We start from the raw sequence: 13,910 nt of genomic DNA on the forward strand, positions 1-13,910 counted from the left end.
TCCAAATCTAAACGGTTCAACCACCCTTGATGTGATTAGCCCGAAGATAATCCAACTAGATAGTTCAAGTTGGTCTAACTAGTTTGAACCTAAGTGGTTTGGTCAAACCCGAAATCCAAACATAGTCAAATGGCTTTGCCGCTTGTGTAAAAATAGCATGCATGTAATGTGATTTGAACCTTCACCACTTGTGTAAATAGTAACTACAACTACCACCAAGCAATGTTCAAAGTATCAACACGTATCGACCCGTATCGACGGATACATATCATTCTGGGACCCCTTAGATATGCCCCTATAGTGGGTGTATCGGGGGTCTGACCGGTTCAGGGGGTGGAGGAGCCCTAAACCGGCCCCCTTGAACAGGTTTTAGAAAAAAAATAATAAAAAAAAGTAAAGAAAATAGTATCGATTCGCCCAGTATGCCTTACCGATGTATCAGGTATATCGATATTTTGAACCTTACCGCCAAGCTATGACCAACTTATTTGTTAAGAGAGTTTTTTTTTTTTTAAGTCCATAAATATAAGATTAGGATTAGATTGGGTTAAAGAGGGTTTGGGTTGAACCCAATCCATTTAATTTTATATAACTTGGTCATTAATGAGTTGGCGAATTAGATGAATTAGGGTAAAGCTCAACCCACACCAAACCCAACCCAACCCAATCAGCCCAATTGCCACAACTACAGATGCTATAACATTTTTATGTTTTTATAATTGACCATGTGGTGAAAAAACTTTGTATTTTTGTCACCCTAATCTAATCTTCTAAAGTTGCAAGATGTTCATTTTTTATGTGAAAGAAGTCAGGTTTGCAAGTCTGTAATTTGATAGAGGGTATGAAGATGGTCATGGATATATCCCAAGTGAGATTTGTTCCAACTTCCAAGTGGATAAGGCCAGTTTACAAGATTGTATTTTTTTTTTTTTTTGGTATATTTTTGGGACTGAGTATGGGGGAGGGTCATGATTGTGTGAATTCCAAGAATTACAATTCGGGTGTTCTGACCAAAAGGGTTGAAGATGGAATTGAAAGTGGGCGAGCGACCAGTTTAACGGGTCCATTGATGGGCAAATGATAGAGGATTGACTGTGGATGGATTTGAAGCCAGCTAGAAATAATAACAAATGCTTGGTCAAGTCTGTGTTAAGACTTTGAAATTTGAATGGCCCGTACTATATATCCATTTATCCAAGTAAAGGAGGGATCCACAAAATCCATCCAAGTCAACAACTAGTTGAAAAGGCTAATTGAATTGTTTATGTGATTTTAAATTAGATTCGGGGTGGGTTGCCTCGCTAGTTTCTATGCTATCAGGGTGTCTTTCAGTCATTAAGCTCTGGTTTAGCAGGGATAATACTTAAAACATCAAAGTTAAACCATAAAAGAAAATGATGATACTCAAATAATAATAAGAAGAGCAATAGATGATAGCGTACCTTAATGGGTGCTTGAGGGTGGCTCAGTGCCAGTGGTGTATCCAACAAGCAAAGAATAAACTCATCACAAATCCACCACTATTAAGAGATTTTGCTGATTCTCATTCAGTGCACAACGAAATGGTCTACCTCTTTTTTGTTTCTTTGTGTGATGGTCAAGAAACTAATCTTGATCATCTCTAGTTTTTATAACACAATAAAGTTTATGGCCATCATTAACAATATTGTTTGGTGGTTGTAACTGACCGAGATTTACCGGATCTGGTAGGCACAATATAGGAAATACATTCAATGAACATTTGATTACTGTCAAAAGTGATTTTTAATCTTCTTCAAGTATAGATTGAGGGCATTTTAAGGAACATGTGTTTACACCCTTTGCATGTATGATATGTGGCTTTGTTGGCAAGAATTGCATGGTATCCATTTGTTGGGAGTGCATGGGGTGGGTGTTGAATGGGACCGGATCTAGTAGGCACAATATAGTAGTACATTCAATGGGCACTTGATAAATATTTTGACAAGTGTCAAAAGTTCAGTTCAGATCAGGTAGGCACAAAGTTGTAAGCACGTTCGATGAACACTTGAAAATTTTTTTGACACTGGTCCTTTAAAATACCCCCAACCTACCTTTGAAAGTGTTCAACTATGATATGAAAAAGTTATGATATCCAAAAAATAACAAATCAATAAATTGGAATCATAATCGTGATAGTGTATAAGGTGTTATTTATCAAAATTCATAGATGGATTTTGATTGGTCAAAACTCTTTCCATACCATATCTTTTCCGCATCATAGATTTCCCCCCTTGAAAAAGATTAAAAACAACTTTTGACAGTTGGCAGAATATTTATCAAGTATTCATTGAACGTGCTTACTCCGGTCCCGAGAATTTGGTTGGGTACTGGTTTTGATTTACAGGTGATGCCAACAAACAACGTGTCCCCCTTGAAGAATATCCATCTACAGCTTTTGCATAATAGTGGATTTATGAATTTCCTTCATCCTCTTTCTTCTTGATGGACTAGATTAAGGCTGCATTTGGCATTCCTTATTTTAAGAATTAATCTTCTTTGTATAGTTAAAACTTTAGTGTTTATAAGGGCATTTTAACAACAAAAAGGAGACAAGTCCTCAAAATTAGGAATACCAAATACAGGTTAAATCATTTATGTTCCAATTTGAGTCTTTTCTTTCATGAACTTCTCTCTTTCTTTATATTTCATTTTCTTTTCTGGTCAAGAAAATTCAAAAGAGATCAAACCATGTTTGCATTTGGCATCTCTTATTTTAGGGACTTGTTTCTTTTTTATGGTTAAAATTTCACAAAAAGGAGATAAATCCTTAAAATGAGGAATGCCAAATGCAACCTAAATTCCAATTTGAATCTTTTCTTTCTTGAACTTCTTTCTTCCTATATACTTCATTTTCTTTTCTGGTCAAGAAAATTCAAAAGAGATGAAAATATGTTTGTTGAGTCCAACCATGAGTGGACGGCCGGAAACTATGGCATAGATTCATCATTGTTGCTCCGGTCAGGACCTTCTTCTTCTTCTTCGATAGGCGTGGTTTTCAATTGAATTTGATTGTTTATCAATAGAGAAAATGTCTAGTTCTCTGTAGATTGGCCTCGTTTCTCGCTTCCTTCGTTTGAATTAAAAGTTGAGAACTATTGTGTGTCAACAACAACAATCTTCTCAGGTGGACACTCTCTGGCCCAAGAGCTACGCCAGTCTTTGAGCAAAATGATGCCCAACAAGATTAAAGGCGTTCTTAAAGGTCTGAGATACATTACACAAATCTTCGGTACGTATCATAAAAGTATAATGGTCCCTTCTCATGTCTTTGGCCTTAAGGATTAAAAGAGAATTGATTTTAGAGCTCTGCATTTTGCATTTATGGCAGAAACTGGGAATTGTAAGGAGCAAGAATTGCAGATTGGCAATCCCACAGACGTGAAGCATGTCGCCCACATAGGTTGGGATGGCCCATCCCAGACTTCAGCACCGTCAGGTATAATTGGAGAAGAATAAATTAAATTAAAAATAATCAAAATATTGTATATTAATTCATAGTTCAAAGTATGAGTTCGGATCTCCTGCCCACAACGTCTACCCACATAACATTGCAACTATACGTAGAGAACATCTCATTGTCCTACATAGTATTATGCACGGGGGATATTTCCAATGCATGAGTAGTATGTTGTGAGTAGAGTTCTTATAGGCAGGAGGTCCGGAATCTCGAAGTATTGATATGCTTGACTTTTCAGGCTTGGAATTGTCTTAGGCCAGAAAGCTCAGGCCTGACTTGGGTTGGGCTTGGATTGAGGCTTCAAGGATTAGCACAAATTCGACTCACTCAAACATACATACAATATATATATATATATATATATATATATATATATATATATATATATATATATATATATATATATATATATATATATATATATATATATATATATATATATTTCTTAATAGAATTTGTATATGTTTTCAATTATATTCTATTCTTAAATAAGACAATATAATGCCTAATAAAAATGGCTAACCCAACCCAAGTCCAACTAAACTTAGCCTGACCCGACCCATGCCTGAGCCCGGCGTGAGTCTGCTGGGTTAAGTTTAGGTACAACCAGGATGGATAAAATTCGGACTTGACTTTAGATTGAACCAAGTCCGAACTTGAAATTTGCATCTTGTGCCCCGTTGTCTTTCAAAAGGCCACTTACCCGGGTAAGTACACTTATCCATTATGTTTACTTTATCCATATTCTTTTGTTTTTCAAGTTGTATAATAATTTTTTTTACCCATAAAAAATTAATGTTAGAACGGACAAATTTATCATATTATGTTTTATAAATTTTTTTTGGGATGAAAAAATTATTTACCACTCTAAGAGATAGGTATATATCACTTATCAACGAAAATTAAATTTTTCATAGAAACCCACAACTTATAAAAAAAATAAATATGATAAAATTGTTCAATGGAAATCACTTTCCTACTGACCAATTTTCCTCCCTTATTTGTTAAGCCTAGGATGACCCTTAACCCAACCCAATCTTCCTTTCAAATCAATGGAATTGGGCAGGGGTGAATCTATATTTAATCCAATTATAAACAGTCTCTCAACACAAATGAACTCGAATTAGGGCAAATGAATAATAAATTATGTAAAAGACACCAATAAATTGTGTTTTGTTTGGTAGGTTCGAAGGCTGGAGTAAAGCAGCAGTCCGGCGGTGCCGGTATCTCAACCAGCTCTTCTACACCGGATTTATCGGAAAGCACCAAACCAACAAGGCGACAGAAGAATTCCAAAGCCAGTGGGGAGCCTTTCACACAAGACCCCAATGCCCCAAAGAAGTCTCACCGTAAGAAGCCCAAGGGCTCTACTGGTGGCGGGGAATCAAAACTTCCGGTAGATAATTCCTGCATAGACGACCTCGAACCTGTAGCCGGGTCCCAATTGGAGTGCACTGGCCTATCTCCAATTTCAGTCCCAAAGCCAAGTGCACAGGAAGGGACATGATGGATGGAGAGCTTCATTGGAATTTCCCCTCGTCTGGTCTGGGGAAAGCATTTATTAATTATTCTTTTTTCTTCTAGGATCTAGGGCCCCTTCAGGCTTCACCTTTGGGAGTGCTGAGTGAGCTGATGATGATTGAGCTGCTTTGAATTGAAGCACTGCGGAAAGCTACTATTTTTTATAAGAGGCTGTAGCGGATAGCCCTTTTAAATGACTGACTGACTGACAGGACAGCCAATTTGGGCTCTCAAAAATAGTTAAGTAATAGGCTGGCTGTCCGTATGGGATTGGGAGTTGGGATTTGGGAATTGAGATGATCCACCTGAGAAAGTCAGCCCTCCCAAAGGGGGCACCAAGTACTTTTAGCTGCTAATTTGCTTAGCTGAAACTGAGAGGTCCTCCTCAGTCCTCTCCTCTCCTCTCATGGAGCATATATAAGCACATATGTCTAAATTCCTGTAATTAATTCAAACCCAATACCCATGTATTATTTAATATCTCACTTCTTATATGGACGATCCAATTAGTCCATTTCTTTGATTATAATATCTGTTGAAATTCAACTGATTAAGGAGGATTCAAGTGGTTCAAATAATTTCTTTATTCAGATTTTGTTCTAGGGTAATAGACTAATAGGGTTTAATTGAATCTGTGGGCCCCAATTCACCTGAGGCCAAAGGCCTAACGAGAAGCCAGGCCCACTATGTGCTTCTGCTTAGTAGTGGGGTGTGATTGTGAAAATCGGGACCAGGTGTGCAAGTTGAGCTCAACCCTAAACCAACTTTGAACCGCAAATTTTCGAACGCGGGTTCGTCAGGTTAGGTTCACATTAGAACCTTACCTACCCATAAGGGCGGAAGTCAGTCAACATAAGTACAAATGGTAAATTTAAATTGGGTTCAAAACCTAAGATAGATAGACCAATACATCAACCCAACCCAATCTGGTTGGGTTCAGAATTCAGAAATATCAACAACAATTGATAATTCCACATTGAAATTCAACTGAACCGAATAAAATCATATTCTCATCTTAAACACATAGATATGTGATGGAGAAAAGCAGATATTAACAAATTTCTATGACATTTCAGCGTCTCGTACGTCCTCTTAGAGGAATAAGACAAACACTACCCCTAACAACCTCAAAAAATATGAAGAGAGCCTCAACGAGGAGCACCCTGAGAAGAGGGCAGGGTTGGGAATGGTGGGCTTGTTGTCGTTGCACACCTTCAGCTTCAAGTTCTCAAAACCACTGCTATTTTTATCATCAACACAGAGATTAGGGTTTCCTGCTAATTTAAGCTTTCCTCCAATTTTAGCCGAAAATTTGGCTGAGAATGGAAGTCTCCCACTCAGCTGATTGTTCTCCAAACTCAACTCGTTCACAAACTCCAACAATGCGAACTCCTCCGGCACCGTCCCTTCAAGTTTGTTGTTGGCAAGCCCTAGGTAACAGATGTTTCTCAAGAATACCCCCATTGAAGCGGGAATTTCACCAACCAGTCCCATCTCTGATAGTCCCAGCCCCATAATACCCCCGAGCTTCTCCCATATTTCCGGGATCTGCCCTCCCAGTTGGTTGCCACTCAAGTACACCTCTCTCAAGCAGGGCATTTCTGCTAAAAATAGCGGAACCCCGAAGTTACCGAAACGGTTGTAACTCAGGTCTAAGAACTCTAGTTTATACAAACCCACAAGAGATTCTGGGATTCTCCCACCGAAGAAATTCGAACCCAGATCAAGCTTCAGAAGCTCTGTCAACTTCCCGATTGAATCCGGGAGGTTCCCTTCAAACCCATTGTAGCTGAGGTCGAGCACTCTCAGTTTTTGCAACTTCCCTATACTCCGCGGAACTCTACCGTTTAGGCGGTTTCTTGTGATTGTAATCTGTTCGAGATCGAGCAAGTCCCCAATCTCATCCGGAATTTCCCCAGAAACGTTGCTTCCAGTCAGAACTAACTTCTTCAGCCGGGTGAAGTTGCCGAGTATGCCACCGAGAGCCCCGACCAGAGATGGGTTCTCGATTAACACGAGTTCTTCCAAGCTAGAACTCAAGTTCGCTAGAAACCCAGGAAGCGAAACCTGCATTTCAGTGAAGCACTTGTAGAAGAATAGCTTGCGAAGGTGGGTGAAGGAAGCGAGACGAGGGCTAAACGTGGAATTAGAACTACAAGGAGGGTTAGAAGTGTAATCCGAGACGTAACCAAAGCTGAGCTCTGTAATGTGCGCTGTTTCATTACCGTTTTCGTCGGTGAAATATTCGCAGACGACGCCATGTGGAGCCGAGCTGCAGAGGTCTTCGGGGAAGACGTATCGCCACTGAACCGCGGAGTTAATCGCCTCAAGTACTTCGTAGACCGATTCCTGCTCGTCGGAGCTTAAAGCCGATGGACGTTGAGAAACAATGTTCTGTGCTAAGAAGACAAGAAAGAATAAAACATAAAGGGTTATACGAGAAGAAACAGCCATTAGAGACAGTAGTGAGCTTTTTCCTAAATGGAGAAAATCAGTATGCGAAGATCTCGAACCAGAGAAAGAGATAAAAACCAGACATTAAGGAAGTGGAAGAGACAACGTAACTGCCGAGTTCTGAGCCTTCTATTCATATATAAATAAGCTAAAAAAGGCAGAAAGATGATCAGGTTATTTACAAGGCTGCCACCATTTTTGCTAATTGACCAAATTAAGCCGTTGTGGTTCCTTATATTACACTCAAAATTGGTCAAATTTGATAAAAGATATAGAAGGGTGTTTTGGTCTTTTGCGACCTGTCGCGGGGGGGGGGGGTTTGCATTTCTCGTAAAGGGACGAAGCTGTTGGTGTGTTGTTGGGACCTGGGACTGGAAGACAACAGAAGAAACAGGTTAGTTTAAACGTCGAACGCATTTTAATCAACGCAAAACACGTAAGACAAATGAACGGTGAGGATCGTGAGATGTGATTAGAAGATGGGTGGGACGATAAGGGCGGGGAGGGAGATCAGAGATGGGGTCTGGGGGGTGTGAACCTACAAACCAATGTCGGGGAGCGTGACCCGGAGGTGGCAGTCTGGCGGAGGAGGGAGCCGGCGTAGCCGACAACGTCTGCATGCAGCCGCCGACCAGTGAGTACGATGCGTACGTGGCCAGTGCTCCTCCGTTTTCAATATCGCTTTTGTGGGACCCCGTCGCTTTGTACGGTGGATCGTTTCGGGTAATATTTCGGGAATCACTGGCATCTGCCGTAGGATCGGTAAGACTGGTGACTGGAGAAGAAACAACCTACAGGTGGAAAATCTAATATGCTTCTAACCTACATGGAACTACATTCTCATTGGCCGAAGTATTAGAATCTATGCCTGGGAAACGATTTGATAAAGTGAGCCAGCTGTGAGGATTCACCGGCTGTAATTAGGGTTGATCTAGAAAGAGCAGATCAAACTTTATAGCAGTTAGGACTGCTGGGATTGGATGGGTCACTAAATGTACAATGATGCCTTTAAGTTGATATGACTGAAAAAGTGAAATACCCATCATTAACCTTGCATTTTAAAATGTGATTTCTTGGTGGACATCAGATTGGAATATCTTATGGTAAATGGTTATACAGATGGATACTAATCTAATGGTCACAAAAGAGGTTGATCTTGATCAGGTGAAGAGTTGTCCTTTGGACCGGGAGTCGATACGAAGTGTTATAGATCCTAGGTGGATGCGCTATTAGGGGCAGAACGCTAGGAAGTAGGTGGTGGCCCACAAGGGAAGTAAAATATTATTGTGTACTTGAATTGAAAGGTGACAGCATCTGTTGGCAGAGTTTGTTGCTCTGTTGTTTGTTTTGGCGGAATTCTTTTGGTCCTAAAAGAGTGATAGTGGTGGAGCTTTCTTGGGGTGGAGTGCAAAGGCTCTGATGCAAAAAGGACTCACCCACAACGGAAATGAGACAAGGAGAGAGTCATCAAACTGTACTGGTTGTTCGTTCGTTGTCCCCCCCCCCCCCCCCCGGTTTCAACCTCTCAAAGACAAGGTTTGTTGGTTCTTGGTCTTGGTTACCCTGTTTTCATATCATGGTGGACAGAATTGACAGCCCCGTAGATTGGCAAGGGCGGGACCAGTTCAAGAGGATCTGTGACTGAACTGACCCGGAATTAGACATTTGTCTTATCTGTAACTCGTTGGACAATTGTGTGGGTGCAACCGTGGAAGAATGCGATAGATACTGTATTGAAAGTTGTGACCTGGTTCAGTTGGTAAGTTCTACGGCTGGTCGTAGGGATGAGTAAGAAAAATCGAACGAATTGATTTGGTTTTGATTAACCGAACCAGTTGATTTGGTTTTAATTAACCAATATAAAAACCTGTGATTAATTATATATATATATATATATATATTTGTATACATTATATATATTTGTATATATTACAAATTACAAATATGTATTATGTATATAAATATATATTTATAATATATAACATTTTATTTATTATTTAAAATATAATATTATATATGTATATTTCTAGCTTTTTATTATATCTTTATTTATAATATATACTATAATTATATAAAAACCAAACTAACAATTAACTAAACCGGTCAACTGGTTAATCGATCAACTTTGGTTTGATATCGGTTACCAGATTTTCAAATATTGATAGTATTGATTCAATTTAAAAAATGGGCCCACATTTGGGTTAATCGAATCATGAGCACCCTTAACTGGTCGTAGTGGAGACTTGGGATCAAATCTTAGCTTCATCTATTATGGGTTTGAGAGATGAGCACCCCTTGTGTAAGATGGAATTAATCAATAAAATAAAAAAATAAAAAAAAGATTGTATTTGGATGTTCATCCAAATACCAAACATAGAGATGTCAATTGGTGGAATCAATTATGGTGGTTTTGGTTCTCTAATTTGTGTTCAATTGGGTTGGGAATGGACAGAATGGTTCTTACTATTCCAAACCAATTGACCTGAATCGGTTATACAGTGAATAATTAGGGATGTCAATTTACATCCTACTTGAAGGGGTGTTTGTTATTTATTTATTTATTTATTTATTTTGAAAAATGGATTTTGGAGTGAAGACAGATTTTGGGATTTTACAATCTGCATAGTAGGGTATGATATTAGGTTAAACCCAATTTGTTTATTGAATTTATTTGCATTCCCCCCTATGCTTAGGCGGTTGATAGTTGATAGTTTGTATTGTTTATACGTTGCAATAAAATAATTAGAAAATTCAATATCCATTCATGTAATTTTTCTTGTTTATTACTTATATATAACAGAAAATTAGATGCAGGTTTTAAACCTGACTTGACCCACCCTCAAATGCATAAAGGATTTTGCATTTTCATGTGTGAGGAGTGTTTGGATTTTGAAAATCCAAGCCACTATAGGTTTTGGGAAAGTTATAGATTGGGAGGTTTGGGAAGGTGGGAAGGGTCTAGAATTTACAAAAGCCTCTTCATTTCCATCCCTATCCCTATGAACGATATACAAAGGTATCCTAGTTTTTTTTTTCTTAATTTGTCTGTTATATTTTATGTTAGAATAAATTTCATGGGCAACATATAAGATAATATTTGTTTAAACACTAGCTTTATTAACAGTTTACTATTTACTGTCCTTTTTATTGAAGTTATATTATAGAAAATTGTCTTCTTTCCAAATCCCTACCTATGTGACGTTACCTTCCTTCTATTATGATAAATTCCTTCACTTGTTTCTTGTACAAAACTTACAAAATTTTATGAGGTGGAGAAATCTATAAAACCCAAAAAAAAAATGAATATTTTAATTGTACTTTTATATGTAATTATAGTTATTTGTTTTTTAGAAAACGTAATTATATAGTTACCAATGTCAAGCATAATCGGGTCTAATGAGGTCAAGCCAACAATCCCCGTTAATAATAATTGGTTTGGTTCTAGATGTATTTCATAGAAATTAATTAATAAATTGATTTAGGATGGGTCCACCTTGTCCCCAACCAGATCCAACCCATTGACAATTCAATCCACCTTTGTAGATGATACCCTTCAAATGGCGTCATATATTGCTGCTTGATGATGATTCTATCCCTAATGTTAAATCGAATATGAATTCTGAATTCATGGCCATTGGTTTCAGAATATCCTTATACTCATTCTTGGGAATTTTGATTTTTTCTCCTTTTGAAGAAATCTGTTTTCCTACCCAAAAATAAAAAATAAAAAATAACTATTCTATAGACCTACATGGTGACAACCAGAGTCATTCAGGAGAGAGGAAACCAATGCTGATTTGGTTTCTTAAAAAAAAAAAATTGAAAAAACGAAAAGTTGTGGGAATGTCCTAAGTTATTTTATGAAATTCCTGGAAAACATTTTCACAACTTTTTATTTTTCACTTTTTTTTGAGAAAATAAATACAGCAAAGGTTTCAAAAACCAACAAAGTTAATGGAATAGATCAATAAAGAGGAAGACACCTAATAAAAACCAATAAAATGGTAAAGCTGCGTTTGGAAATAATGCAAATAAGTGTGAATGTAAATATGTAGAGTGTAAAATGTTTCATATAAATTATAAAGTTGGGTTAGTTTTGCATTTAGAAATTTATCTTCATACCAAAAAGACTTTTAGTTGTAATGGATGCTAACACAAATTCCAATAAAGCATATACATTTTTTTATCAAAAGCCTATTTGAATGTAAATTTACTTCTTTTTAATTGATGTACTTTTACATCTTATTATCAATGTGTTTTTTGTCATTTGTCAATGCATAAATATAAAGTTGTCAAATACAAGCAAAAGTGAACCATAGTGCAAATTTACCCTGAGCTAGGATTTACACTGCATTTGCATCATTTCCAAACGCAGCCTAAAATAGATTGAATTGAATCGTTCCAATTTGATTTATTTATATTTGAATTGAAAATTACTTGTGTAATCCCAAACTTAAATTTATAAAAATTTATTAAAAATACAATATTCAACTATATCAATACAATATAAATTTCTAGTATATGTGAGTATATATATTTAAATTGAGTCAGATTTTATCAGATCAGATAGAAGTGTATCTATATTTGATTGATTAAAAAAGGATAGACTTGGATCACCATTGATGGGATCAAATTTGAATTTGAATTTGGACAACTAGATATTGTTTTAGTTCTAAAAATAATCAAGCACGATCACCATTTTTCTGTTACTTATATTTAGTGGCATTTACTTTTGCCAATGGGTTGGGTTTGGTCGGGGTAGATCCAGTCCAGACCCGATGAACAAATGTGCAAATGACCCTAACAGGTGCTGAAACAATTATTGCATATGACCCTAACAGGTGCTGCACTTGAGTCATTGAACTCAGCCACTTTGTAGTTCCCAAACATGGTTTTCAAAACCGGACTGGACTGGACGGTCAGACCGGAAAAACTGAAAATCGGTTAGGTGATTGGTTTCATTTTTCCCCAAAATCGGATTTTTCTCAAAAACCATCGATTTTGGTCAGAAAACCGTTGATTTGGGCGGTTAACCATTCGAACGGTTTTAACCATTTTTTAATTTTTAATTTTTTTGTCAGAACGGACCAACTGTTCGGTTCGAATGGCTGGACCATTCGACCTGGAACCAAACCCCTGACCAGTTTGCTCTCTTGGTCGGTTTTAAAAACCTTGTTCCCAAATGACCCATGAATGATTGGTGACATTTCGGTTAGGGAACTTTTTTTTTCTGCCTAGGCCTGCATTGCCCACCTTATCCAGCCCAAAAAATTTCCTGACATGGACCCGGACCGTTCAACCTGGAAGCAGACCCCTGACCAGTTTGCTCTCTTGATCGGTTTTAAAAACCTTGTTCCCAAATGACCCATGAATGATTGGTGACATTTCAATTAGGGATCATTTTTTTTTCTGCCTAGGCCTGCATTGCCCACCTTATCCAGCCCAAAAAAAATCCCTGACATGGACCCAGTATTAAAAATTAAAAATTTGGGAATTTTCTTGATTAGTACCTTGTAATTTGGGCTAGTGCCACTTTGGTCTCCAAACTTTAAAACGCGACAATTCAATACCCAAACTTTCAAAACGTGTCAATCCAGTATCTGCATATGATTCCAACTTTCTTGAATAGAAGAGGCAAGAATTCAGGACTGTTCATTTTTATCAATGTTTAGATGGTTTATAAAGAGAATTAGATGATACTTGTAGGGCACTTTTGTCTTTTCAAATGACACTTAATGACTGGTTAATGCTATATACTAAATTGATACATTTTGAAAGTTAGAGTACTAAATTGTTGCATTTTAAAGTTTGGGGACCAAAATGGAACTAAGCCCAAAGTACAGGATATTAATTGGGAATTTTCCCTAAAAATTTTAGGGGCCATATATTAGACATCTATTATCAGCCTTAGTGTTCATTAAAAAATAGAAAAAACTGAATCAAACCAATAAAACTGAATTGAAGATTCTGATTAACCGAATTAGTTGATTCAGTTTCGGTTAACCATTTTGAAAAATCGACAATTAACTAAATTGATCGAAACCCACCCATGAATTTTGGGAAAAACATTAGTTGTTGGAGGCCAGCTATTGAGAGAATTTCTGAAAATGCCACGTTACCATAAGAATGGGTAAATTAGTAATTACATCCTAATTTATTTTGACTAAAAACCAAAGCATTGGTATGAATAGGTGAACTGCCCAATGCTTAGAACATGCCCAGCCCAGAAACTGTCTCAACAACAGCCAAAGTTAACCCTGAATTTTAATAATACCACCTGATTGGTTACTATGTTTATCATACCAGTTGATTTGTCACAAGGTTTTTAGATATCATGTCTTTCTGGTATCATAGTGAACCCTTATGTATATTATCTATATGTTTCTCATATATACTTTATGTTATCTATATATTTATAGTATATAATATATTATATGTATTTCTATTATTTCTATTA

The 13,910-nt window shown here is 37.2% G+C and overlaps 2 protein-coding genes across 2 annotated transcripts; one reads left to right on the forward strand and one right to left on the reverse strand.

The window, feature by feature from the left end:
- The first annotated feature begins 2,405 nt into the window (after window positions 1-2,405).
- Window positions 2,406-5,575, forward strand: LOC148878742 (uncharacterized). The gene is made up of 3 exons (XM_088965575.1): window positions 2,406-3,250; window positions 3,350-3,457; window positions 4,663-5,575. The coding sequence occupies exons 1-3, from the start codon at window positions 3,190-3,192 to the stop codon at window positions 4,983-4,985; spliced, it is 492 nt and encodes a 163-aa protein (XP_088821701.1). The 5' UTR covers window positions 2,406-3,189; the 3' UTR covers window positions 4,986-5,575.
- A 400-nt stretch (window positions 5,576-5,975) lies between these two features.
- Window positions 5,976-7,562, reverse strand: LOC148878743 (uncharacterized). Its single transcript, XM_088965576.1, has one exon. It carries the CDS (start codon window positions 7,451-7,453, stop codon window positions 6,092-6,094), a length of 1,362 nt encoding a protein of 453 aa, XP_088821702.1. The 5' UTR covers window positions 7,454-7,562; the 3' UTR covers window positions 5,976-6,091.
- Between the last annotated feature and the right edge of the window lie 6,348 nt (window positions 7,563-13,910).

The sequence above is a fragment of the Nelumbo lutea genome, chromosome 1 (assembly GCF_056320005.1).
Source record: "Nelumbo lutea isolate HS-2025 chromosome 1, American lotus-T2T, whole genome shotgun sequence".
NCBI classification, from domain to species: domain Eukaryota; kingdom Viridiplantae; phylum Streptophyta; class Magnoliopsida; order Proteales; family Nelumbonaceae; genus Nelumbo; species Nelumbo lutea.